Source organism: Carassius gibelio, chromosome B23, assembly GCF_023724105.1.
Source record: "Carassius gibelio isolate Cgi1373 ecotype wild population from Czech Republic chromosome B23, carGib1.2-hapl.c, whole genome shotgun sequence".
In the NCBI taxonomy this organism is placed as follows: Eukaryota; Metazoa; Chordata; class Actinopteri; order Cypriniformes; family Cyprinidae; genus Carassius; species Carassius gibelio.
This window is the reverse complement of record NC_068418.1, coordinates 12,934,392-12,961,500: the sequence shown is the minus strand read 5'-3', so window position 1 is coordinate 12,961,500 and position 27,109 is coordinate 12,934,392. Positions and strand designations below refer to the sequence as shown.

Sequence of the window (27,109 nt, the reverse complement as noted above, 5' to 3'; positions counted from 1 at the left end):
CCGGTTTTCTCACACCTCAGCTAATTAGCCAGCTGCTCAGAACACTTGTTAATTAGAAGAGAACTAACTGCCATTCCTTCTAAATACTACCACGCAAACTCACATCCACCCTCCCCACACAGGTGGCCAATGAGTTCATCGTTCTGCATATTATAAGCAGCACATTCTGACAGTGCCAGAAATACCTGTTAGGGCTTCAAAATAATGAACAGTGACATTTTTTACCTTCTAATAAAAATAAATTAATGCAAACTGAATTAAAACACCTCCGCACAATGCCCCAATGATTTCTGTGCCATCTGGATGGACTGAGATGAGACTTGGCTGTTTACATGCTGTAAACATTTGGCCAATAAACGTGTATCGAAGACTGCTGTACCTGCTCGTTGTTGTTCATGCACTGTAGTTTCTTCTGTTTCAAGTAGGTTGTTGTGAGGGGCATGTTGAAGTCTATGAGGTCGGCCGCCAGAGAAGTTGGTTGGTTGTTTTCTGAGAAAGCATGAGAGATTTGCAATGGTTAGACCATAATAATATAATTATAACAACAGGAAAAGTTAATAATTCTGTTGTTATAGGGCAGAATCATATAAAGACTCTGCGTCCCGATGTGCAATCTATCCAGTCTAGCTGACCTAAATAGTATTGAAAATAAATAGCTTATATCACATAGAATTTGGGAAGGGAGCAGGCAGTGTGTGAAAACAGTAAATGCTATTTCTCTAAACTGTCACTAGAGGTCAGTATATGCCCCAGTAATTTCTGCAGGCACACTTCTGCCTCAGATTTACAGTGTCAAACAAAAGCCTAATTATAAAAATTACATTAATATTCATTGAAAAATGTGTAGATATTTAAATCCATCCTCCACCTACAGATTTTATATTTTCATCCAAAGCCACTGTAATGATGTCCTGAGATTTGTGTGAAACACCACTGTGAATATTTGTGTAAAGATCATGATGATAATGCTTCTGACTTTGACAGTAATCATTTCTGATTTGTTTAGTGTGTGTTGTTTGGGTTTATGCGCGCACACACACACACACACAATTTTAAAGGGATAGTTCACCCAAAAATTCTGCCATTAATTACTCACCCTCATGTCATTCCAAACTCATAAGTCATTTGTTCATCTCTGGAACACAAATTAAGATATTTAGAGGAAATCTGAGAGCTTTCTGACCCCGTAAAGACAGCAATGAAACGTGACATTCAAGTCCCAGAAAGGTAATAAGGAGATCTTTACAACAGAGATGAAATAGCAGATCAAAGTGACTATTTTACATTTCTTTGCACACAAAAAGTATTCTTGTAGGTTCATAATATTATGGTTGAACTATTCTAATGATGTTCTTAATACCTTTCTTGGCCATGATTGTGGTAGCTGTTGCTGTTTATGGAGGATGAGAAAGCTTAAGGTAAGTAATTACTGACTGAATTTTCATTTTTGGGTGAACTAACCCTTTAAGTGCACTCACATACAGAAGTGCACTGACAATATGGTGCTCCTCGGTTTCCTAAAGAAGGTTTAAAACATAAGGAATACCCAACAATTTCCTTTAGATTTCATAAATGTGGAGGCTTCTTTGGTCATAAAACAGCCTTCTCATTTATGGATTTTATCGGCTTTGAGTTAAAAGAGCCATGAAGCAAGTCATTACCTCCTGATAATCTCACGCACACATACACACATAGTAATGGATGAGCGGTTTGCGCTGTATTGATCAACTTCATTTTCTCATTTGTCATTTCATATGGATTTACCACAACAAACTACAAAAAAAACAAAAACATTCAGGATCTTAAAATCACATGTAAAACCAACAATGGTAATAATGGTTAAAGACAAAAATTATTTTCAGATGATTTACAGTCTTGTCAGGCTGCTAAAAAGACAGGTGTATTACGCTGATGAAGTCTTTCCATAAGTTTTTCACCTGAGACTGCAAAACACACACACACACGCACACACACACACACACACACGCGTGAATTACTGAAGCTAATAGTTAGTGCCACCCATTGTGAAAAAGAACTTTTAAAAAGAATGCTTACTATGGAAATAATGTATTTAAGTATGTAATTGTGTGTAATAGTGTGAACTGAATGTAATGTTTTCAAACACTTAACTGCATGTTATTTACAGTTAAACAAAAATTTATTAGTTTAAATTTATATAAAATGCAGAATTTTAACCCACTTAATTATATAATTACATATAAAGATGTAGGAAGTCTTATATCCACTGTCTTTGAAACACGGCATTAATGTAATTGAAACTTGTATATCATGTATTTATTGTATATCAACTATTTAGTAAAGATTTATTTAAAAACGTAAAATGTATTACAATATTTTATCTTTAAATTAAATCTCAAATAACACACTACAGTTAAAAATGATAAGTACTTTAAATATGCCTTAGTATGTTAACATTAATCAAAATACAAAGCAAGTATATGTTGAGCTAAACAAAAAACAATAATTAGTTTATATTTAGCCATCATACTGTGCATCTGTCAGCTGAAGAAAGAGTTAGGAAAAAGGTGTGTTGACATGATTTCACCACATCCTCAGCATGTGCTATACTAATATCACTTCTTCTGTATCTATATATAAATTACTCATGAAGCCGCAAGGCAGCAACAGCAGATATGTGGATAAAAGAGCCAATATCAACCACAGCCGGAGTGTCAATTAAAGACAAGCGAGTGTACAGTAATTAATTACTCTAAATAATTCAGCACTGAACTTTCGTACGGCTGGCTGGAGGGGGGAGGGCTGTGCACCCCAGTGGGCAAGAAGCCAATTAGTTGTTCTCTTTATGAGCAACACCCAACCTAAGCCCAGCATTGACACAGAGCTTTGACAGCTCAGTCCTGGGAGGTGTTGCCTCTGTTTATCGCAGCGAGCGGGATATATGAGGGCAGTGCTTCTGATTGGCATCCCGCACAGCTGGGGTCGGACTGACTGGGATTGCAGTTTCTCCAAAATGACAAAAAAATAATAATATTTTTCAAACTAGTGAAAATGTCCCAATCAAAAACCCTCCCCCAATGGATTCCACCCACAATCCCTCTCTCTCTCTCTCTCTGTAGAAATAATCTGGTTTCGGAGGCATTTGCTTTGTTAAAAGGCCTGTAATTGGGCTAATTGCAGTGTGTAGGGAGGCTAGCAGGACACTCCAGTGACTGCAGCCTAATCAGAGGGTGTTGAGATGTGTGTGTCGGGGGGGTTCATTAGCTTCGGGCTGGCACGACGGGGGGAGATCATTACAGGGTGGGCAGGGGACAAAAGGGACGAGAGGGGGATCTCGCAACAAAGACAATAAGTTTTCCAATGAAGCATTATGGGTTTGAATATGTACTAATATATGGAAATTAATAGTTTCTAGCTTGCTGTTTTTTTTTTTTTTTGGATTAGAGTCAATGAGTTCCCTTGGAATTTATACATAAAGCCATAAAGCTCCCTGTAAATAAAACGTACTCATCTGAAGTGATCCAGGTTGGTTTGTGTGTGTGTGTGTGTGTGTGTGTGATACCTTTGAACTCTGCTCCGCTGGGGCTGATGTGCATCCTCTTCTGACATTCTCCACAGCTCATCAGGAAACGGGTCACCGCCTCTCTGGGCAGGAACGCATATGTCTCCGCTATCTGACACACGAACACACACCATATTAAACTTCACTTTTGCATTTTTTGAGACTCACTGATTATTCAAGTCCATACTCTGAGTGTTATAGAGTTCATGCTCAGAAATGCCTTTGTGCATTATATAAATAATAATACAAAAAAATCAGATAAGAAATTATAGCATAAATTAAAAACAGGAAGATTATGGAAAAAAAGCAAAAAGAAACCCCTTAAATTTGGATTATTGGACTATTTATTTATTTCAGTCCAACTTTAAATTAAATGGCTTTAACTGTTATGTACAGTACTTACATTTAAGTTAATCATTTGATACAATGCACTCATTGTGTAGCTAACATACAGTACGGGTTTTTACATCGTCCTACATTTTTAACAATACCTGCATGCGAATGCATCTGCAATTAATTTCTGCAATGACATTTAGAATTACACTGTTGACCCATCCGTTCACCTTAACTCACCCCTAAACCTGCCCATACCACCAAACCTGTCCCTAACCTTACTCGTATCCCACCTCAGTAGCAGCAAAAGTGTTTTGCAATACAATATGAACACAACAAGTGCATTGTTTTATGTATGTACATAGTAGTTAAGGCCACCTAATATAAAGTGGGACCTTTATTTAATCTTTGAATAATTACTTGACATGTTAAAAGTTGTGAAACAATTACTGGTGATGCAATGTTAGAGAGTAAAACAAACATTAAACTTCATGTAAGTGTCATACTGGTCATTTTAACATGCATCATTATTAATTAGCCTACTTGTTTAGGTGAAATGATCAACATTTCCCCCACATTTTGCTTATGAGAGACACCTTATATCTATCAGAGGTGATTTATTCCCATTCTTATCAGAGAGCAAGTGAGGCAGAGTAACAGCAAACAGAAAAGACGATTAGTTTGCAGACAGGGTGTGAATGCTTAGCTGATTTATTATAATACTGTCATCAAGTCCAGCCTAATCCCTGGGAGACTATCATACTGGTATCTTTACATTTAAACACACACACACACACACACACACACACACACACACACACCTCCCTCTCACTTTCTACTCTATGCCTATAATATGAAGGATAAAATAATGAACTGTGTGAGTGTGCTTATTATTGTCCTTGTCCAAACATTTCTCTGTCCCACACACACACACACAGTGAGATTCAAATCATGTCATGTACACAAACGTATGTAGCTAGAGTGCTGTTTCCATCTGAAATTCATTTTTTTCCTCAATTGTACATTTCATATATGTATCATTTTTCTACGTTAACCTGCTTTCTTTGCATCTTTTTATTTTATCCCTACCTAAACCTTTCTGCCATTAAACTGGACAAAGAAAAAGAGAAAGTACACCCCCACATTGAAAGTCCCTTGTGCCTCTCTAATCTCCCATGAGGCTCTAACTAACAAGCATGGACGGCCATGGAACCACAGCTGGAGGGTATAGGATGTACGCGTGTGCATTACGAAGACAGAAGCTGAACTAAACACACAAACCCCACTGCTGCAGTGATAAAACAGCCTGAAAACCTGAGCTTTCCCCTTTCCAGCACCCTGATCCCTCCCGGAGATCCTAAGAGGAGCAGGCACACAAATTCTGATGCTCAAGGCCCTGCCCTCCCCTAAGGCCAAAAGCGTGTCAAGCACGATAGGAACAAGGAACAGAGGGTACAATATCTGTGCACGTATAAAACATATCACTTAAATTATTAATATAACAAAACCAAAAACAAACTTATTTATGCTTTTATTGGTAATACCTTGCATGTAAAAGATACTGACTGTCAATGCACGTGAGAGCAAACATGCACTTTTGTTACGGTCCAAGAGAGGGCAGCAGCACTGGACCTGTGGACCTCAGCACATCCACCAGACCAGGTGAGAGCGGCCCATGTCACTCTCACTTCCCATGTTTCCATGACAGCACATGTGAGATACAGAGTTCTAAAGATGTTCAGCGCAGACCTAAATATATCTTCTTAATATGAACTGATCCTCATCTCTGCCTACAACAATGCAGAGAATGAAAGAAATGCAGAATGTAAGAAAGACAGAAAGAAAGTGTAAGCAGAAAAAACTAAGCTAGAAAGACAAAATAAAAATGAATGAAAATGACTTTTTTTAAAGTAGAAATCCAATAAATCGAGAAAGAAAAAAATACAGAAACATAAAATGAAATTCAGAAAAAAAATTCAAAAGCAAAGAAATAAAGAAAAACTAAATTCAGAAAAAAATGCAAAAGACTAGAAAAACTATGCAGAAAGAAAGAAAAGAAAAGAGAAGAAAAAAGAAAATAAGTTCTACATAGTCAGTAGCTTTCAATACTAGGTAATGTTGGCATATTCTGACTGATTCACCCAAAATTCACAGAGGCCAGCAATTCTCTGCTACAAATCACACCAGGACAACACACAGCAGGGACCGCTCGCTTCTGTTTATGAGAATCCCAGAGGAAATAAATCAAACTGACAGAGTAAGGGACACTTTAAGTGACAGACAGATACAGCCGGTCAAAAAAGGGCCAGGTGGGGTATTAAATCTAAACTATAGAAGTCCATAAACACTTCCATGTCTAATCAGAGACTATGAGAAAGAAGTTCCATGCTTTCCTCACCGCTTTATACGTTTTCTTCTGTCCGGCGTGTTTGGGTGCTTTGGCCGGGTCGGAGCTGATCTCCACATGCATGGCATAGATGATGTCATAGAAGTCCTCCACCACAGCGACCCTCTTGAGAAAGGAGTTCTCCGGCCCAGAGCCCCCGTCTACACACTGAAATCACACAAAGAAGTTCATTCATCTCATAGACTTAACTAACGTCACACAAGCAAAAATTATGTTATACTTTATTATACTACACCATTGTATCATCATAAGTCAAATAGATCAGAGATTATCACAGCACATAATTCTGTGCTGTAAAACAACAGTGATTTGGTAATATGATTAGGGATGCCTATTTTATCTTTTGAAATATATTTCCTTTGTAAAAATGATTTTTACTTTGTTAAAGTAGTTCCAACATGACAACTCTTGGAACATTTTAATATGGCAATGGATATGACAAGGTTAAAGTATTTGGTATTTGGCGGAATAGATCTGCTACGCTGCTGCTGTTTGTTATTGCTGTATGCATTGTCTTCTCTGGACATGGAAGAGAAGACAATGCTGAATAAAGCCGTAGGTTTTGCTATTTTTGGACCAAAATGTATTTTCGATGCTTCAGAAAATTCGAACTGCCCCTCTGATGTCACATGGACTACTTTGATGATGTTTTTCTTACCTTTCTGGACATGGATAGTATCCCGTTCACACAGTTTCAATGGAGGGACTGAGAGCTCTCAGACTAAATCTAAAATATCTTAAACTGAGTTCCAAAGATGAACGGAGGTCTTACGGGTTATTAATGACATAATTTTCATTTTTGGGTGAACTATCCCTTTAAGACATACTTCTACTGCACAAATAGCATATATCATAAACTGTAGCAGATCTATACAGGTGGAGCTAGGGGAGGTGGAGGGTTTCAGAGGAACTCTGAAAGCCAGCTGTGAACTGCTCTAGTGAATGCTGACCAGTCATTTAAATGCAAAGCAGTAAGCTTATTGGCTGCATATGTAACATGAACCAATCACCAATCAGTGCCAAGCAGTTTAACGCTGTGAATATCATCAGTTTGCATTAAGGACCCATCAGTCTGCACCATCTAGTGTTTTATGACAGAACTTGACATTTTCATACTGTTCAGTGTTGACTGGTTGAAATTACAGGGCCAGAACAGGTGTGTGTGTTCAATACCAGACTCGTTTAGCAGTAAATAATAGAAAGATCTTAATGGCTAATTTATTTATGAATTCAATTTGGATGGGACATTTGCAAAGTGGAATTTAATAATCATTGAAGCACAAAAGATCACCTACTCTATGAAACCAGCCCTAAACTACTGTCAACTGATACGGGCTAGAGACAAAAATATAATTTGCATCTTTTTTTATAGCTGCATGTAGTTACATTTTTTTTATTGTTGTTGTTGTTGTTTTTACAAAATGAGCCAAAATAAAATCAAAATTTTTGGTAACACTTTAGTATAGGGACTATTTATCACTATTAACTATTAATTAGTTTCAATGACAATTATTAACATATAATTAAAGAAATTAAAGCTGCAGTTCTTACGTTTTACTTCTGTCAACATTTCTGTCTGAAACCTGCAATTTGCAGTTATTTGCGGAATTATTTTCTTTACGTGGCTTGTGCAGCATGATGAGAAGTAAGTGCTGTCAGTCACTGCACCGATGATGATACTATACTTTGGAATCACAGATTCAATGTCTTGGAAGTATGCCCCAAATAAAAAAAATTCACCAGAAAACTTTCACCAGTCTGCCACTTTTGTTCTGAATCTCTTTTTATGGCTGAATCGCCAGTTGTCACTTATGATTTTCATATGGACCTTTCTAGATCACAATCCGGTATGATAATGATAAATGTAATTATTCCAGCTGCTTTGAGAAAAGACTATTAATGATTTGCCACCTGCATCATCATCACATGCAATATAGCCTACTAGCCGGGTCTCTTGGCTGGTTATGTACCTGCTCAAATTTATTTTGGATAATTTTTAACAAACGAAAAAAATGTATGCACTGCAGCTTTAAGATTCCAGGATTTTTCTCCATATAGTGGACTTAAATGGGGACCAACGGGTTGAAGGTCCAAACTGCAGATTCAATGCAGCTTCAAAAGGCTCTACATGATCCCAGCTGAAGAGTCTTATCTAGTGAAATTATATGCAATTTAAAAAAATGAAAAAATAAAAACAAACTTTTGAACCACAAATGTTTGTCTTTGAAGCAGCATTGAAACAATTTTGAAATTTTTACCTTCAACCCATTGGTCCCCAGAACTCCATTATATTGAAAAAAATCCTGAAAATGTTTTTCTCAGAAACCTTCATTTCTTTTTGACTTACGATAAAAAGACATGAACATCTTGGATTCAAACTCTTGGATGGAGTTAGTAAATTATCAGGATTTTTTTAATTCTGGAGCGAACTAATCCATTAAAAAGGCTAGCTAAAAACAATTCTGCAGTACAGAGAAACTACACAAGCTCTGGTTCTCAGAGGGACTTTTAAGAGTGCTGAAAGAGGAATTCTGGACCAATAAGGAGCCTATGAGGAGCAGTGAAGGAGAGTCGAGATATTTTCCTCAAGAGTATAGAGTCTGACAGACACCATACACTCAAAATAACCACAAAACAAACATCTGAGTTTTTCATGGATAAACAGTAACAATGATGTCATCTGAGATATATATATATATATATATACATATATTATTAATTTATATCAAATCAGTAATCATCAAACAGCATCATAGCTCAGTATCAGATGGGAAAGGTGTGTAGGTTCAGTAATTTTACTTTAATGGTAATGATTAGGTTCTTTTATATTTATGGTCATATCATTGACATATATCTTCTGTGTATTATGTATGACTATCTCTCTCTCTCTCTATACATAACATATATTTCACACATTCTGCTTGTTTTGCACAGCATCAGGTTTGGAGCAGTAAATGGTAGTTTGGGGATCCAGTTCCCATTGGAGGGCCAGCCTCGTTACCAGGGTAACTGCTCCTGGCCTCTTGGGTAGGTGTGTGGGGCAGCGGGGTCATGTGACACACACAGAACCTCCAAGTCAAAGTTGGACTAGCTAACTCAAATCACCATCTGCATCTTCTATTCCTCTCATCGCCCGTGTCACATACAGTGGTGCTATTCGCCTCCACCACATCCCCCTCTCAGTCTCCTCCACCACCCAGTACAGGGCCACGAGGTTACCATAGCAGCAAGGGTGTATCGGCAAAAAAACATCTCAAAAGACTCCCATCATTTTACTGTTAATCATAACTTGTATTCCAATCTCAAATCATCACATTATGGTATAACATGAAACTCTGACAGACGGCGAGCCTCTGCAGTAATGTGACATGGGCTCACACATGTTTACTGCTGGATTCCACTTCACTACATTAACTTCAGGAGATAGGACACGTGTGCAAGGCTCTGACAATGTGTGTGTGTGTGTGTGTGTGTGTGTGTGTGTGTGTGTGTGTGTGTGTTAGAGATTCATGCTGCTGTAGCATGATGCCGCCCGGCCTTCAACCCCCCTTTTCCCAGCGTTGCGGGGCACATCAGCGGCCTGGGACGATAGTGCGTGTGACAGCAGCTGCCCAACCACACGCGCCAATGTGGGACACGGGAGGGAGGGGGTCAGCGCAGCACCTTCAGGCGTAGCAGACAGGACACTCGCGCATGCCTCTACTAACTCACGGGGTGCACCCAAGGCATTGAGTATAGGACAGAGAAAGATCCCCCTTCCCCCACCGCCTGTTCGGGGTCAAAGTCACAGAACCCTGAGAGGGTAAAAGCAGGCTGTCCTGCACAACAAGCTCACAGCCCGATATTAGCATTTTCTTTGTGTCCCTGCAACATGGCATTACATGTATTGATAAAAATCAAGTGCAATTTTATTGCATCAAAAATGTAGACATAATGGCTGCCAAAAATCTAGGTGAGCAGTACATTATACCTAGTACAAATTCTGGTTTCTGTGTACTGAGTTGCCTTCATCTGGTGGATTTTTTGAAGGCAGCATAAATGCATCCTTCACTGTGTCTTTGATATCCCACAATCATGTGCAGTGTTTGGTGGCAAGAACAAAAATGGCATCTGATGGAATTGTTGAAAATAGTAAATTAGTTTAAAGATGTGCATTTTTTTTGATGGCCAATCAGAGCACACCGCGCTTTTTCAGAACAATGAGCTTTAGAAAAAGACACATTTCAGAAGGCGGGGCTTAGAGGAGAAATAATAATGTGCATTATATGGACAATAATGAGTTTTTTTAACCTTAAACCGCATAAACACATTGCATTACACCAAATACTGTTCTTTTTAGCAGCATCATATGACCCCTTTAATATAAGGTCACGTCCCATTTATCACCACCAAATTTCATGGGTGAAGCCCAGTCATTTCAATGGGAATCTGGTTGATTGGGAGTTTTGAGTATAGATGAAATTTCCCCCCACATATTTCACTCAGTTGTTGTTGGTGACCAACAGAAAGCTGCTTGGTTTAAAAATGCTTTACATCTTCTACATATTCTACACTATTGACAACAGACTTGTTTTGCCTGCAATGTAATTTTTTATTCTGCTTAAATTTCACTAATGTGACCACACTGGTAAAAAGAAATGAAAGTAGCTGCAGAAAATTTCTTCAAGTATCGTGACACACATCCAAGTGAAACGAAATATCAAAATAATAATAATAATAATAATAATAATAAGTAGGGGAACTGATTCAACAGGATGGATATGAATGCGAGTTTATGGTAGGGTTAGGCGATATGACCAAAGTCTTGAATAATGATAATTAGTATTATTTCATGATTATCATTTTCATTATTTCACGGTAACGATATAACAATACAGTTATTTTTGCTTTATGATATAAATATATATATATATATATATATATAAACATAAACTAGCCTAAATAAACAAAACGATACTAAAGTCCACCTGAAGACAAGTGAACAGTCAGCGATTAAATAATAAGAAGCTACTTATAATCAATAGGACAAAAACTACAGTAGAACAAATAAATTGGGAATGCTACATACATTGTTTAAAGTAATCAAATGAATAAAAACACTGTATATTCTTCAATTTGTGAATTACAAAAGAGATTTAATTAAGAGCAGTGAGAGAATTATTATTATTAATTTACTTTTGTCTTTTGTTGTTTGATTAACATGAATGACAGACAGCAGGAATATTAGACTGCTGTCACTTTAAGAGCTGCCCAGATCTAACGTACTGTTACACATATGTTTTCTTTTTCAGCTGTTTGCTTTCACTTGCAAAGATGGGCATTTGGACAAATATAAGTGTTTGTATTTAACCATTTAAGGCCTATAAAGTGGCAAAAATAAATCCGTTCAGTACTCCCGCACTCTATGAGCATCATCTCCATGTGGGTATTTCAATGAATAATTACAAGGTCCAAAAATAAATAAACAAATAAAAAGATATGCATAAATTAATCATTCATGATGAGATCAGTGACATGCATTTAAAAAAAAAAGAATTTAGGGTGAATTTTCAGTTCAACCAAAACTGTAAAATATATATTTATTAAAAAAATATATATTACCCCGCAAAGCATAATTTTTATACTGTTAGGCAGTTTTAATGTTTCCATGATTTTTGTGCTGTTTTTGTGCACTTTTTGTTGCTAGAACATTACTCCGTTTCCAATAACAGACCAGGCAGGAGCCACCATTTCCAACACTGCCCGAAAAGAGCAGATTAACAAAATGAGCAATGGCAATCATTCCTTTACTCCACCTCCACCTCTATAAGAGGATGCTTGTGCCTTTTTTAAACCCTCACACTTTTCTACCTCCCCCACATACCCCCTCTCTGAACGCCTCTAACCTAGAACCTCACTGTCTGTCTCCCTCACTCCATCTCTCCTCTGCTCTTCCAGGCCCCTCGTTGCTTCCAGCAGCACCAGATAATTACAGCTTTCCCTCTTTCGCTTTTAATCTCTCCCTCAACACTCTCTCCTTTCTGCTACTCTGTTTCTCTCTTGCTTCCACTCCCAGGTCCCGGACCAAACAGCCCTGTTGCTAGGAGACAAGCCGGGTCGGAGCAGGAGCGGTGGCGACGGCAGCTCCCCCACGTCTCCGCCTCTCTGAAAACGAGCGATGGAGGGATGGTGGAAGAGTTCAGTGGAGGGGAGAAACCCTTCAGACATGTGTGCTCAGCCAAAAGGAAGAGACAGACACCGACCCCCCACCGACATACAGACATCCAAACAAACAATAAAAGACAAAAACTGCAAAAATTCACAAAGAGCTTGCACACCTGCACAACATGCAGAGCTCGGCAGGGCGAATTCAGGGCGGAAAACCTGCTGATAGCGACATAAACATTTAAGGTACTGAAATATGGCAGATGGGGGGGGGGGGGGGGGTACTGGCTGGACCTGTCTGTCCTAATTTTCAATAACGGGTCTGTACCCTCTCCAGGATGAGTGCTTTATGTTTTGCACACATCAAGAGGGCAGAACTGCTTCTCAAGTAAATCTATAGTTTTAACGATGTTTCAATGTTTTTGCCAGAGAATTTTTACCAAAATATATAAATAAATCCTACGGAAATGAGAGGGAATGTGTGACATGAGGGTTGTGAAGAGGGTTTTGTCTTGCGCAGAGAGATGGACAGAATCGAGTGGGAGTGAAATGAGTTTGACTGGGTTAGTGCTAATTGTGACAGGCGGTCACAGTTTATGGGCTAATCTTGGCAAACGGCCGCCTAGATAAACAAACTGATGGCTAAATGATGGAGTCTGTGTGTGCTCACGAGACTAACAAGAGAGCAAGAGGGGAAGATCGCACATGTATTCGCTCGTTCCAAAACCTTGTGAGCATCCCACGGAGGCAGCACTTTTTAAGGCATCGTTGGCAAGCTCCTGACATGAAGACCGTTCCAAAAAGTAGCAAACTTAATTATGCAGCCTCCTGAGATACTTTCGTTTAGCCGAATATTAAGGAAGCATGTATCCTTTACTGAGAAAGCAATGTATTGCAGCAAAGTCCAAATATTTGTTGATTTAAATAAAATATATTTTATTGAAATATATAAGTACCAATAAAATAAATAAATCTAATGAAAAAAAAGTAACATTTTACCCAATGTTTGTGTGCTGCTTTGTTATAGATATTAAAGCATTACACCACTAGCCTAGTAATATACTAATGCCAAACTACCATTCAAAAGTGTAAGGTCAATAAGATTTTTCTTTTTAAGAAATTCAAACTTTTATTCATCAAAGATGCATTATATTGATCAAAAGTGATAGTAAGAGTTTGCAGAGTTTGCAGCTTCACATAGGTCGATACTGTACATTTTTGTATTCAAAGTGCAACAAACTTGAATCTGCATTGGGGAATGTTTCGCCTCGTGTTCCTCACGAGATGTTTCAAACTGCTGGATTTCTATTGCGATAACAGCATTTTGCCCGCAGTATTTCACCATACAAAGGCAAATGTGGAGTCCCCCTTCGAATGACTTCTGAAAGATCATGTGACACCAGAGACTGCTGAAAAGTCAGCTTTGTCATCACAGGAATAAATAAGTTTTTTTATATTTAGAAAAAAAATTGTAAATTTAAACAAATCAACAGATATACACCTTTCCTAGCCTTGCATAAGGAGTGCTATTTATGTTGCTATTTGTGTCACTTGTGAGGTTCAAATATCAGTTGTCAGATGCTGTCTTAAAGTGTGTTTGTATTAGCAAAAGTGTCCATTGTCTATTGTCAAAATTGTAGCTACAAATCAAAGCAAACACAGAAGTCAATTTCAAACCAAATAGCTTTCTGCATGGGGAACTTTTTCAGCCTCATGCCAAAATCCCCAATTTTTGGATCCTCCTTGGAATGCCAGGATTTCTCTTATGAAATTTCGGCAAACCATGGATAAATGTGACCTTTAGAAGACAGCTGCATATGTAGGCCATAGACACTGGGGTATCCCTCTAGCCTTTAGACCTACTATCTCTTGATTTGTCCTCTGTCAGTCCCATAAGGCTTTTCACCTATATACCCTCAACTTTCTTTCCCTTGTTCCGCTTTCTGTCTCTCCTTTCTCTCCTATCCTTATGCCTACAGTATGTTGTCTTTCTACCAGGTAAAGTGCATGATTATTTTGCTCTATGGAGTGCTGTGTATTCTGTTGGTGAAGTGCATTGACGTTTTATGTTTTGGCCGTATTAACTCTCGGGGCATGAGCTGTGTGTGTGTGTGTGTGTGTTGAATAAGATTGGACACACACTTGGGGTTACACTGCTCCATTAGGACTTCTAGGGGCCTCAAACGCACACACCTGAGTGAATGCATATGCAGAGTGAATGATAATGCACTGCAAATGACAGTGTAGCGATAAGGCACACTGTAACTCAGAGCCCGGAGCCAATTAAAACATTGTTAATTCATCCTGCTCCAGAGCAGCGAGACTCTTCACCATGGCAACCGCAGGAATGCAGGGAGGGCAGAACACGCATCCACTCACCTCACAGACTGTCCTGCAGTCACTACAGTGTGCAGACGCAGTGAGATGCTGACGGTGGAAATGAAGATGAGTGACAGCTTGTATTCTGTTTACTCTTGTATTCTCAGCAGTGAATCAGAAACCAGGCCAGATAAGCAGCTAGCTTTTGAGCTGTTTTAGATTATTATTGTTGATTAACATAAAAAAAAAAAAAACTATAAAAAGCCATGTCAGTGTATTAAATGCATATAAAATTGAGTATTTTTGCACTATTCAACTGAAATAGTGTGAGTAGCATGTTCACACTGTAAATTCCAAAAAGAAAAACTGCAATTTAAAAACAAGGATGATTAAAAAAAAAAAAAAACTAAAACATTTAATGCAATAAATTGTAGAAAGGGTGTTCTACAACAATAAAAGGCAAAATCCAAAATAATAAAGCCAAAAGATAAGAATAAGATGAAAGATTATGACAGTAATAATAATAATAAAAACAAACAGTACTACCACTACCTTTAGACTCTTTGAGATGCCAAAGAAAATAACTTAATTCAGATTTGTAAAATTTTGGGGAAACAACATAAAAAAAATATTTAAAATGTTAAGTATGTCATCGTTGCACTAAACAGACAAACATATGACTTCACAAATGTGACTATATCTTCCTATATAATAAATAATGCCACTTTTTGTCACAATGTGAGATATAAAATTTCTCATTTATTTACTGATGCTGTGACATCACAGTGTGGTATTCTTTTTTTATTTTAAAATTTCACACAACAATTACCTTTTTTCTGAGGTGGAAATTGGTTATTATTTTATGTCTAAACCAACTGCACACCCTTCAGCTTAATCAGCTTCATTTTTATCATCCTCCACTTTGTAAACATCTGAAACATCAGCATTGAAGAAATCTAATGTTTGGCCACTGAAAATCAGTTACTATAAGCGTACAAAAGTGCACGCTGTTCTCTACATTATCACTGCATCAGTTATTTCTGAACTTGGTACCTCCAGTAGTTTCAGCCACATAATATTAATCTCCTTCTAGTTAACTGGAAAATTAGACTTATTTCATTTCTCTGTTCACGGATGATAAATGAAACTAATCATTTTGGCCTGTCATTAGCTCCCTCCAGCTGTGTGTGTGTCTGTGTGTGTGTGTTTCTGTTGAACTTCCAGGGTGGTGGAACGACACTTCCTCTTTTCTTTAATTCATAAATAATCACTCTCTCGGTCTCATATCGGTCCTCACGGCTACACAGCTGAATCTACAGACACAGATATGGCTGGCCTCCTGGGGATACCAAATTATAGACCGCCCTCCTTTTGTGTGAAGACATGAACATTGTGAATGCCCCATGAATATTCAGGACGAGTCACTCTGTTTGCAGGTATCAAAAGCTTCACACCGACTTTATTAAAATCAATTAGTTCCACTATGAGAGAGTGTGACGCAGTGCTCTCTTCTAATCTCTCATTCCACACACAGCCTTAGTGTCAAAGTCATGAGATTGGTTTATTAGCGGTGCATGATGAAGCTGCTGGTGATCTTCCGGCCTGGTCATTGCTGGTTTTGAGCACTTCTTTATCTGGTCAGGCTGGGAGATCAGCAGCTAAATCCAGTTGAATACCAGCCTGGCAGGCTACAAATAATAACGTATTCAGCAATTACTTCTCTTTATTCTAGAAACTGTTGAATAAAATTGTTATTTTTGTTTTCTTTGTAAATTTGATTTTTCTTCACAGAATTACATTTGAACCACTGATGTTACATGTATTATTTTAATGATGTCCTTACGCCATTTCTGGATCTTGAATGTGGTAGTATCCTTACATTCTATGCAGGGTCAAAAAGCTCCCGGATTTCATCAAAAATACCTTAATTTGTGTTCCAATGATGAACGAAGGTCTTACACTGTGTCCTTACTACACGCAACACCGCAAAATATAATAAAAGGTATCTTTTCCATGTTAATCAGAGGTTTCCATTTCTACGACATCGCGGATGGAACAACAACACACAAACTATATGACAGTAGATATTCTCAGATGATTATGTGCTTTATTCAAAGTTAAATGTGTCTAATGTGGGTAATAATATCATTTTGTGTGCCATTCTGAAGGCAACGACAAATAGTTTACCTCAGATATTAAAAATAAACAATCAAGTATGTTAAAACTCTGAACTCAATGCGAACAAACGAGCACATTCCGTAACGAAGATGGAATCAGACACAAAGTAAATTTAAAGATGTTAAAAAGGTTAACTATTTATGAATTAGATTATAAACCTATCCATTTTGCTACAAATGCAGTGCACTTCCAAAGAAAGCACCCGCCCACACATGCTTTTGATTGGCTGTGATATTTGATTGATTCTGTCGCTTTGCATCTGGTGTGGACACCCAAATTGCTAGTCACTGGAATCTTTTTGCGTTGTGTGTAGTTTGGACACGGTGTTATGGGGTTGGAACAACATTAGGGTGTGTAATTAATGACAGAATTTTTATTTTGGGGAAAACTATCCATTTAAGGTACTAATATGCACCTTTTAGGGGTAAATAGGATACAAAGATATACCTTTTGAATTTGTAGGCTACCATTTACCTTACTACCCTATCGACATCCTAAACACTTCAGAATCAGCATAGCAATGCTATACCACTGCCCTAGCGTCTTAGTTTCACATGAGCAAACACCACTGGCATTTTCTTCAAATCAAGTTTGCTGAATTGTGTGACATCCTGTTACCTGTAGGAGCGCTTAATGAAGTCCCGCAGAGAAGAGGACATAGTGTGTGTACACTTGAGAACACACTAACCACTAGCTTCCCTGCACATATCCGTATGGCCCCCTCTGCAGCAGCACAACACTCTGTTTCAATGCATTCGTCTTTTTATCAGCTTCTGCCCTCTCCTCTCATCCCCCTCCCTGTTCCTCTGCTCCTGTTAGCCTGAACACTCACTGCCACAATTACCGCTGGAGCTACATCTACAGCTGCTCGCCGTGTGTGTGTGCCAGGGGTAATATGAAGTATAAGAGGAGAGGACGGCGAGAGGGAGAGGTTTTCTCTCGTTGTTGTGAAGCCGAATAACAGAGGCCCTTGATGAGAAGTCAGTGGATGTGACAAACTCTTGCTCTTTACTTGCTCTGAATGATTAACCACTCAGATCAATGGCTTTATGCAACACCTAAACCAACCAACACACACACAAACAGCCACTAATCTTACCAGCTGCTCCCCTACACCTGCTTTTTCCGTGTGTATGTGTGAAAGTGTAAGAGATATTTGAGCCCCAGGTAACAGCGACTGGGGGGTAGGGGGCGTTGCAAGGTAGATCTTTGGTGTCCACATGAAAGAGAATGAGCTTCATTTTTCTTTTTCAATGCAGTTTGCTTTATTTTTGTCAAAGACACTCAAGGTTGTCAAACTAGCAGACTTCAATTCTTATGTAAATTTTGGCCAATGAGATAAGCCGATAAATATTTTTACAGTATGGCTGATAAGTTATCATTTTCTACAAATAAATTCAAAATAAAACTAAAATCAGTAATGGCAGATGTTACAAGTGAATTTAGGCATCTCAAAATTATAACATATAGTATGAATGAACAGTATGCATATGCTAAGGAATACAATTAAGGCTTGTTGAGTGCTCAGGGTTTTTATTGTTAACTAAAATTAATACTATTAAAATTTATTTTTAATTAAAAGACCCAAAAAGCCCATCCCTAATCAGAAATGACAAACATGTCACAGCTCACTGACCGTCCATGCAAACACTGTAACTGCAGGGGTATGGCCCGACATGTTCACTTCTCTACACCTGCACATGGCTGACCACAAACACAAACAACCATCAAACACTTCCTCCCAGTGTGTGCCAAGGGAGGGGCTTTCAGTTATACAGATAATTTAGCTCAGCGTTTGGTGCTCCTTTAGGGCACTGAGATGAATGGACTGATAAAACAGGCCGTCCCAGTTGAAATGTTCCCTTAGGCCTACACACAGAGACTACACTCATACGACTGAGGACAGAGTGAGCTATATTACACATATTTGAGTTAGGGAGTTTGCAGTCTTTACTGAACCCGATGCAATAAACTGCAGTGAACCGCAAAAAAATACAAATAAAATAAATATATTTCTGTTGAGTCCTCACAGGTACATGCATAAACTCTAGTCTGATTCGTTCTGAGCTCATTCTTTTTAGTGAATCAAAACCATACAGCATTCAGACCAATGATTTCGAAATAAATTTAATTAAAAAAAAAAAAAAAAACATTCATGAAAAGTGTAGCATGATTCATGAACAAATGACTCTTATGAGACGGTTATTTTTAGTGAATCAAAAAATATACAAACTAACAAGTGTATCCAGATTCCTAGTGGAAAGTGACTGAGCGGATTCTTCTGCAACATATACACATATATCTAGCACAACTAATATTGTTACGATATGTGTGAGCTGGTTCTTTTCAGTGAATCATACAGAATAACAAGTGAATAACCTAGTTCCCTAAATGAAAGACCCTTAAGGACTGTTCACACCAAAGATGTTAATAATGACACAGAGGAATCACTTTCAGAAGCATCTTTTCCAGCTGATGAACAGTATAAACACTAACAGCCAATCGGAATCCACTGGACTTTAAAGAGCTTGAGTATTTAAGGTGGCAGAGGACAAAACTTAAAGTGAACCGGCCCTTTATGAGCCTGTTTTTTAGTGAATCAAATACAATGTAACAATGTGAACATCGAGTTTTAATCATTTAAAAAAAAAATCTGTTTAATTTACAAAAAAATGTTTTTTTTTTAATCTATTCAAACTCTATTCAATCGATTCAAACTCGATTAAAAAATGTAACATTGTGTGTAACTGTCCAAATATTTAGAAATAAGGCAAATATATTTGGCGGTTTTATCGTGCTCTTGAGATTCTCACTTCCTTGTTCTACCCCACCCCACAAAATAGAAGCTTTCGGACAAAATAGGCTAAAGACAGAGCTGTATTCTTCTGCAACAGTTGCTCAGAGAGAAAGAGAGAAAAAAAGGGGAGGAAAGAGAGGAACGTTAGGGGCTATTAATAGTGTCCAGAGACGCTGGTGTCAACTGCATGTGATGGCTGTGTGACTGTTTCCTCCAGCCACCTCTTTCTCCCTCTCTCAATATCATTTCTTATTTCTCCCTCTCTTGAAATCCCCTCCTGCTTTCCCTTGCTCCATCTCATTGTCATGTTTCTGTCTTGCATTGGTATAAAAAAAAAAAAATCCCTCCATCTTTTGTTCTTCTCGCCTTCATCCCCATGAACGTCATCCTCTCCTTCACTTTTCATAGATTATAAAGTAGTGCTACGGGTCATTTGAGGTGAGTCAGGTGACCCCTTTACATGTGTGATTGCTGTATTCACACTATTTTAAGCTGTGTGTTTTGATGAGTAATACAGTAAGCGTCTGAGAGAAAACAGTTTGCCAGTCATAACAACAGACTGATCATTATCTTCATACTGAGCTGCGGATCAATCCACTCTAGTGTCAAAACTGCTATTACACACAAGCACATCAATGAGAGGTAAACATAGTTTTCACTTAAAATTGGACATTTTACATACAGTAATGTGAACAAACGAATGTTAAAGGGATAGTTTAACCAAAATGTAACATTGTGTCATTATTTACTCACCCTCACATTGTTTCAAACCTCTGGGCTTTTGGGGTTTTTTTCTCTAGGGAACACAAAGGTGGAACTTTCATAGGAACTTTTGAAGCTGCTCTTCCTCATCTCAGACATTTACAATTGCTAGAGGCTGTGAAGCACCAAGAAGGACAAAAAAGCACCATAGAAAAACACCAAAAATAATCATAAAAGCATTGTGAAAGTAGTCCATGCCAGCGCTATTATTGATATATTATAGTATCCATTCATATTTTAAATTTGCTTGTCTTTTTATATCTTTCATTTTCATTTTTAGTCATTTTGTTGTGGGCATTTGACATTATTATTAGTTTTGTTATTGTTTTTTGTAATATAGCTGTTTAGCTTTATTTATTTATTTAAGTTTTTAGCCAATTTAAACGTACAATATGGAATTTTTGGCCACCAGGGGTCACTAATTCAAAATAATAACATAAGACGTACTTTGATGACGTTGGGAAAGAGCGTAAGGCTCATGGGAGTTGTTGTTCATTGGAACACGCGCTCTGTCGCTCCCTATCATTCCTCACTCATTCTAACTTTCACAAGACAATCACGTCTTTTCGAACGGAGAGATATATGAATTATGAGACCCCTATCAAATCAATATTCCATCTAGCTAGTAGTAATATATGTTAAAAAACACGGTCGCCTTTCGTTAATAATTATAATTACGTTATACTATGATATCGAACAAGTTAGAGAACTGCATTTGAAGCTACTTTATTCAGCTAGATATAGAACAAATGTAGATTTACATGAGAGCTAGTCCGTCTGCGTTTTACACAAGACATCATCGTTTCACAAAATATACGGATAGATAAAGTTAGCTGAATGGATGCATACCTGTTTATCAGAATGCAAGGGAGCTCGGCATCTCTCTGTAGTTTCAGCTTGTCACGAAGCTCTCTCTATCTTGGAAATGCAACTCCAATATTTACCCGTGTCTTGTTGCTTCTCTTGTCCCAAAACCATCTCGGGTCATTTATTTCACCCGTACGTTTGTGCTTCACAGAACGAGGTTTAAATACGAATATAAACAATATAAAGGCTCTTTATCAAGGTCACAACTTTTTCTTCTTCGTCTCGTCTTTGTTTCTGTTCACCTTTGTATTTGGCGGTTCCGCAGGAAGTTAGATAAACTAGAGGGGTCAAAGTTTATATGACGCCATAGACAGGCGACAAAACGGAAATAAAGAAACGTGCCGTGTCTTCTAATTAAACTATAATTTTCTCCGGATTTGAAAGTTTGTGGAAACTGTCGGGATGATGTAAGTACACAACTAAAAAATATATATAACATAGATATAGTGATTTCTGCTATTTTTAAAGCAGAAAAATTACATATTGCGCCTTTAAGTACTTAAACATATTTCAGTTAATTAACAAGGTGACATTTTTAAATTAAGTTTTTAAAGTAAGTTTCATGTCTAGTATTTACAGATCACATTAGATTTATTTCATTTACTAAAAATGATTAATAGTTTTACTGGTCCATGAATACTAGGTTTCAGATTTTCCTCTTCCATATACTGTACTTTTCTACAGTAGTAGAAAAATTTAATTGCAGTCAACATTCACTGATAATATGCATTAATTTAGGGATTTAGAAGATTTTTAAATGGACTACTTTTAATGGTGTTTTTTTTTTTTTTCTTGGTCATTGCAAGCTGTGGAAGGAAAATGGAAAATAGCTCCATAACATTACTTCAGAGAGTGAAAAAATAACAGCAAATGGGTATGGAACAACATGGGAGTGGGAGTAAATGTCTGAATTTTCATTTTGAGTTAAATGTTGTCCTTTAAAATTTAATCAATAGAATTCACTTGACCCTTTGACATGATTTCTATTAGGTTGGAATTTGTATTACAAGTTAAAGATTCTTATCAAGATCTTGTGTTACCTGTGTACACTGCAACACAGTCCCTGCACCCTGCGCTAATCGAATGGTGAGGGAATCACTTTCTCTCCGTTTTTCCTATTCCTGTCAATTAGCCCCCCTGAGTGAACTGAATGGGAGGCTTGTCTCAAAGAAAGCAGAACACACACACATACCCATAGCATGAGCGAAAATAGTATTTGAATAGGAAAAATCTGGGGCAGCCTCTTCATTATGAGGGTACACAGAGCACAGAGGGTGCATCCATCTTAACTTTTCCATCATCATACCAGTTTCCTTTCCTTTATCAGTGAAACCGCCAGAAGATGAATCTTCATCTGGGCTCCTCATTATTCCATTTGTTCTGTTGAGAGCTGACCTGCTCACCTCGTCTCTGCCTCTCTATCTCTCCCTATTGCTCTCATACAAACACGCATTTCTACTCACTTTTTCACCAATAATACCATATTGTCTCACTAAGCTACCCAGGTGAACCAAATCAGCAGGTGTGTTTGGGTTTAGTCAATTATTATATTAAAGTCAACGGCTTGGAAACCTGAACTTTCCAGCACAGAAAAAGACATTATGAAAATTAATCATTTGAGAAAGATAACGAAAGCATAATTTATACGAGTCATTCTTAAAAAAGACATGCATCCTTTCTGTAAACCTGGTCTTGATACATAAATGTAGAAAAGCAAAGTTTGAAGCAAATATCATTTTACTTGACTAGACGCTTTTCCTAATGATGAAATGGAAAAGAGAGAGAAATGCACAAATGGAGGCAGCATACACAGATTCGACGAAAATTTTTGAATTGTCTACATTTTTAGGGATTTCCACCAATTTGCCAATAGTTACAAACTGCTATGAGACCGTACTACTAACCCCAAATAAACACGTGGATCACTGAAGCCTAAGGATGTCCGAAATTACAATAAGGGAGGCATTTTAAAAATGTAGTTTTAAATACATGTGACAAGTTCATAGAAATGTTCAAAGGTCAAGGTAAAAATAATATATATGTACATATGTACACACACACACACACATATACATACATACATATATATATATATATATATATATATATATATATATATATATATATATATATATATATATACACACACATATACACACATTTTTTACTCCGGTTAACTCCCTTTGACCCAAACAGAATGTACTTCTACATACATCTCTTAGAATATAGGTTATATTTTTAAAGACACTCATTAAGTTTTGACCCTTAATGAGTGTCTTTAAAGATAAAGGTGGCCTCTCAGTCTGGTTTTCTTGTCACATGACAACAAAAATGTCTTCCTGCATACTGGTACACTGACTTTTTAAAACCCAATTTTTTTATATATATATACTAATGCTACTACTACTACTACTCCTACTATCACTACTAACACTAAAAATGAAAAGATTAAGACAATATAATAAATATTATGGCAAACTATTTATGCCAGAGTTTTTCAAATAATTTTTTTTTACTGACTGAATTTGTTTTTGTTTTTCCTTTAAGCCCCACAAAATATACCTTTCAGAAATTGAAAAGCATTTAAAAATTAAAACATAATTATAAAAAAGGTCTATTCAAATTATTGCCTGTATAAAAATCAATTTAATATATATATTAACTAGTATAGCCTACTACCTTAAATGCACATTTCAAAATACATTCGATTCCTTAGCGCTACATTTCACTAATATCCAGAAACTAGCGTTCATTGTCAGTGACTGATAGTGATAACAAAAAGAGCTTCCGGACAATCGGTTCCCGTGGATACCGGGCGGAGTGACACACGAACAAGTGGTTACCGGAGACCCGAGGGAGACATGAGCTCAAATACAGATAAAACAAGATTGACCAGTCGCGAGACGCGTAGACCTGTGCGCCATTGTGCGCGTGGCTTAGAATTTGCATAGGCAAATATTACGCGTTTGATTAGCCCAAGGGAAAAAAGAGCACCCGTACTAACCGTTGCCTTGATGGGGACGTACAGGACCGGTCTGTCAGCTGCCCCGTTCTCGTTCGGCTTGCCGTCAGTGTTGCCCACCTGGAAACCTTTGGATTTGACCCAGAACTTAAATTTGGCGTTGATGTGGTTGTTCTCGATATAGACGCCTTCCGAGTCGTCGCTGTGTAAGAGGGTCTGCAGAATTTTGTTGTATTTTCGCCGGGTGACGGTCTTTGTTTTACCGGAGTCCCCATAAGTGCGGAGGCACCACTCCTGAAAATCACCCAACATCTCCGCCTCGGACACCGCGGGGCTTCGGCTCCTTCTCGTTAGATCCACCCGTTTTTTGGTTGACATGGCTTTGTCGGTCCTCCTCCGGCACGAAAGAGGCTTTGAAGATACGCTAGATTTGTAGACACAGTTCCTAATTTACCGCGCACGCAAATTGAAATATTCGCGTTCTGCACAAACACGCGACTGAAACCCGGTGTGTGTATTCGTCTATCCTCGCACCTGTTAACGGAGCCGTTTCTTCTGTCCCACAGGATGGCAAACAAATGACAGTCCCGCGTCTCCTGTTGGGGAACTGAAAGAGGGGCCGTCCTACAAACGGTTTTCGCCCACCTGTAAGATGGAGGCTAATTAAACCAATCTGTCCCACGACTAAATACCCTAAATACAATGATTAGGCTGTGTTAATACGCCTAGGAGCCCAAGAATGTCTCATAACGAGGAGCGTTCGTCGCTCAGTGATGAACTGCTGCTGCACCTGGAGTCGCTCGCCACCTGTTAGAATGAGCTCGAGCCGCGACGCTCCGCGCGCCTGTCCACGACAACGGGATCGTGCGTGTAACGTGAGATAGGAGGTATATAACTGACCCACGAGGCGGTAGGATGGATGGGTGGTTTGGAGCGGCGTCCCATGCGCGGTGGGACAGTCCAAATCCAGGAAGTGCTTGCGTTTAGATAGCCAAAATCAACAAAAAGCAGATGCGTGTCCCACAGAAACCAGTTTTAGACCAGGAGGTTACTGTTTGTTAACGTGCTATTTATTCATTTCATTTTTAGTTAATTCATTTGTATTTGTTTTCTGTCATTTATTAAGTGTATCCGGGCTAAACAAAATTTAAGGTGCATGTACATTTGTTGAAATGAATTCTGATTTATTTTTAAATAATGAATATACAGTAGAAACGTGAAAAGGTGAATGAAAAATGACATTATAAAATACACAAATTAAAATATAAATCATAAGCGTTTGAATAAATATGGAAAATATATACAGTTTATGTCTAATCCGGTGCTATGTTTGATGGACATCATTTTCAATCTGAGATGATTTTTGGTAATATGAGATATGGACAAGGCAAAAAAAAAAAAAGTTGAGCAAAGCATGCAAATGAGGAAAAGCAGGAACAACTAACATCATAGCAACCCTGAGACCTTCATCAGTTTAACTGCTGTCAGTGTGAACAGGGTTTTACACTGAAACAAAGGCACTATCAGAGCTGCCTGTGAAAGTAGAGGCTGAGGTGGATCAGAGCATGTGCATTTAAGGCTTCAGTGCCCTGTTTATGTCTTTACACAGAAATTGGAAACGACACAAAGCCTGTTAAAAGCAATCTTTACCTGACTGTTTAAAATCATTTTTATATTGCAACTGTTTTTTCTAAAAACTGAACAGTTCCATGAAGGTCAACTAAAAGGTAATTGTGTTAAGACATCAGTGTTTTCTTTAAAGTATTTAATGCTGCCTTCATGTGTTTTTGGACCTTTAGATGCTGTGATGAAAACTGATAAAAATTGACGGTCACTATAGTTCTCTCCTCCCCCATGCGTTGCGTTTATGCCCAAAACTTGACTTGATCAGTACAAGTTGTTTTTGATAAAGATGTCTGTCAAATGCATGAATGCAAATAAAATGCCACAGTTAAAGGCCTGGAACTCATGGAAATTGTTCTTTGAGTGAATTACCATGATTAAAAAAGGATGCTAATATGTTAATCATTCATTTAAAAATACATATATGAAAACTTTGACTCAGTGTTGTGATGCAGCTATTTTTCATAATTTTCATATAGATGCAACTGTATTGATCATAAGAGGTTGCTCTTTCAGTGGAAAGAATGCTCAGTGGAATATAAACATAGTCTCAGATGTATCTACTAAAATACCTTAGGGGGAAAAAAACAAGACCATTTTTTCTTTTCCAAAAGAAAAATCTGAGAAACTGAGAGAACAACAACCGGAACAACTGAGAGATCTCCTTAGTGATTTTTCATGCATGGGTACACACAGTCATCTGCTATAACAGCTTGTTTAAATATAAAGAATAATTCAAACATATTAGTATTAACCTTTAAATCTGAATCCTCAGCTCAGAGGGGTTCCAGCAACACATTCCTAGAGTTCTCAACCAACCGAGTGATTAGAGAGAGAAATACTACTGCAGATCATGAAATAATGTGGGCGATCAACAAGACCTTGAGTGAACAGCGAGCGTGGACGCTCTGTGCAGGGCTGAGTGTGTTTGTGTAACTGTAGGTGCTGTGTGTCTGAGTCAGACACAACATACGGATACACATGCTGTGTGCTGAAAGTACAAACAACTGTGTGACATAGTTGAAAAGAGCTTTCAAAATCTTTAACAAAAATCCTCATCTCATTGAGGGTTCCATGAAAACTGAATGCTGAGGTTCTGTTCAGTAAAGTTCTGAAGAGCTTGACCTCTTTTAATCTAGTTTCCATTAGCTTTGAAGCCATTTATATTTTAGTGTA

At 37.9% G+C, this 27,109-nt stretch overlaps 1 protein-coding gene across 2 annotated transcripts in view; it reads right to left on the bottom strand.

The window, feature by feature from the left end:
* Positions 1–25,246, bottom strand: part of LOC128012124 (nucleolar protein 4-like) — a 92,437-nt gene extending 67,191 nt beyond the window's left edge. Inside the window, exons 1-4 of one of the 2 annotated variants that reach the window (XM_052595126.1) lie at positions 24,353–25,246; positions 6,273–6,428; positions 3,542–3,653; positions 380–489 (exon numbers count right to left, since the gene is read on the bottom strand). In XM_052595126.1, the coding sequence (XP_052451086.1) occupies positions 380–489; positions 3,542–3,653; positions 6,273–6,428; positions 24,353–24,688 (714 nt within the window). In that variant the 5' untranslated portion in view covers positions 24,689–25,246. The remainder of the gene's footprint in view (positions 1–379; positions 490–3,541; positions 3,654–6,272; positions 6,429–24,352) is intronic. The other variant, XM_052595127.1, reaches the window with a different exon arrangement.
* Between the last annotated feature and the right edge of the window lie 1,863 nt (positions 25,247–27,109).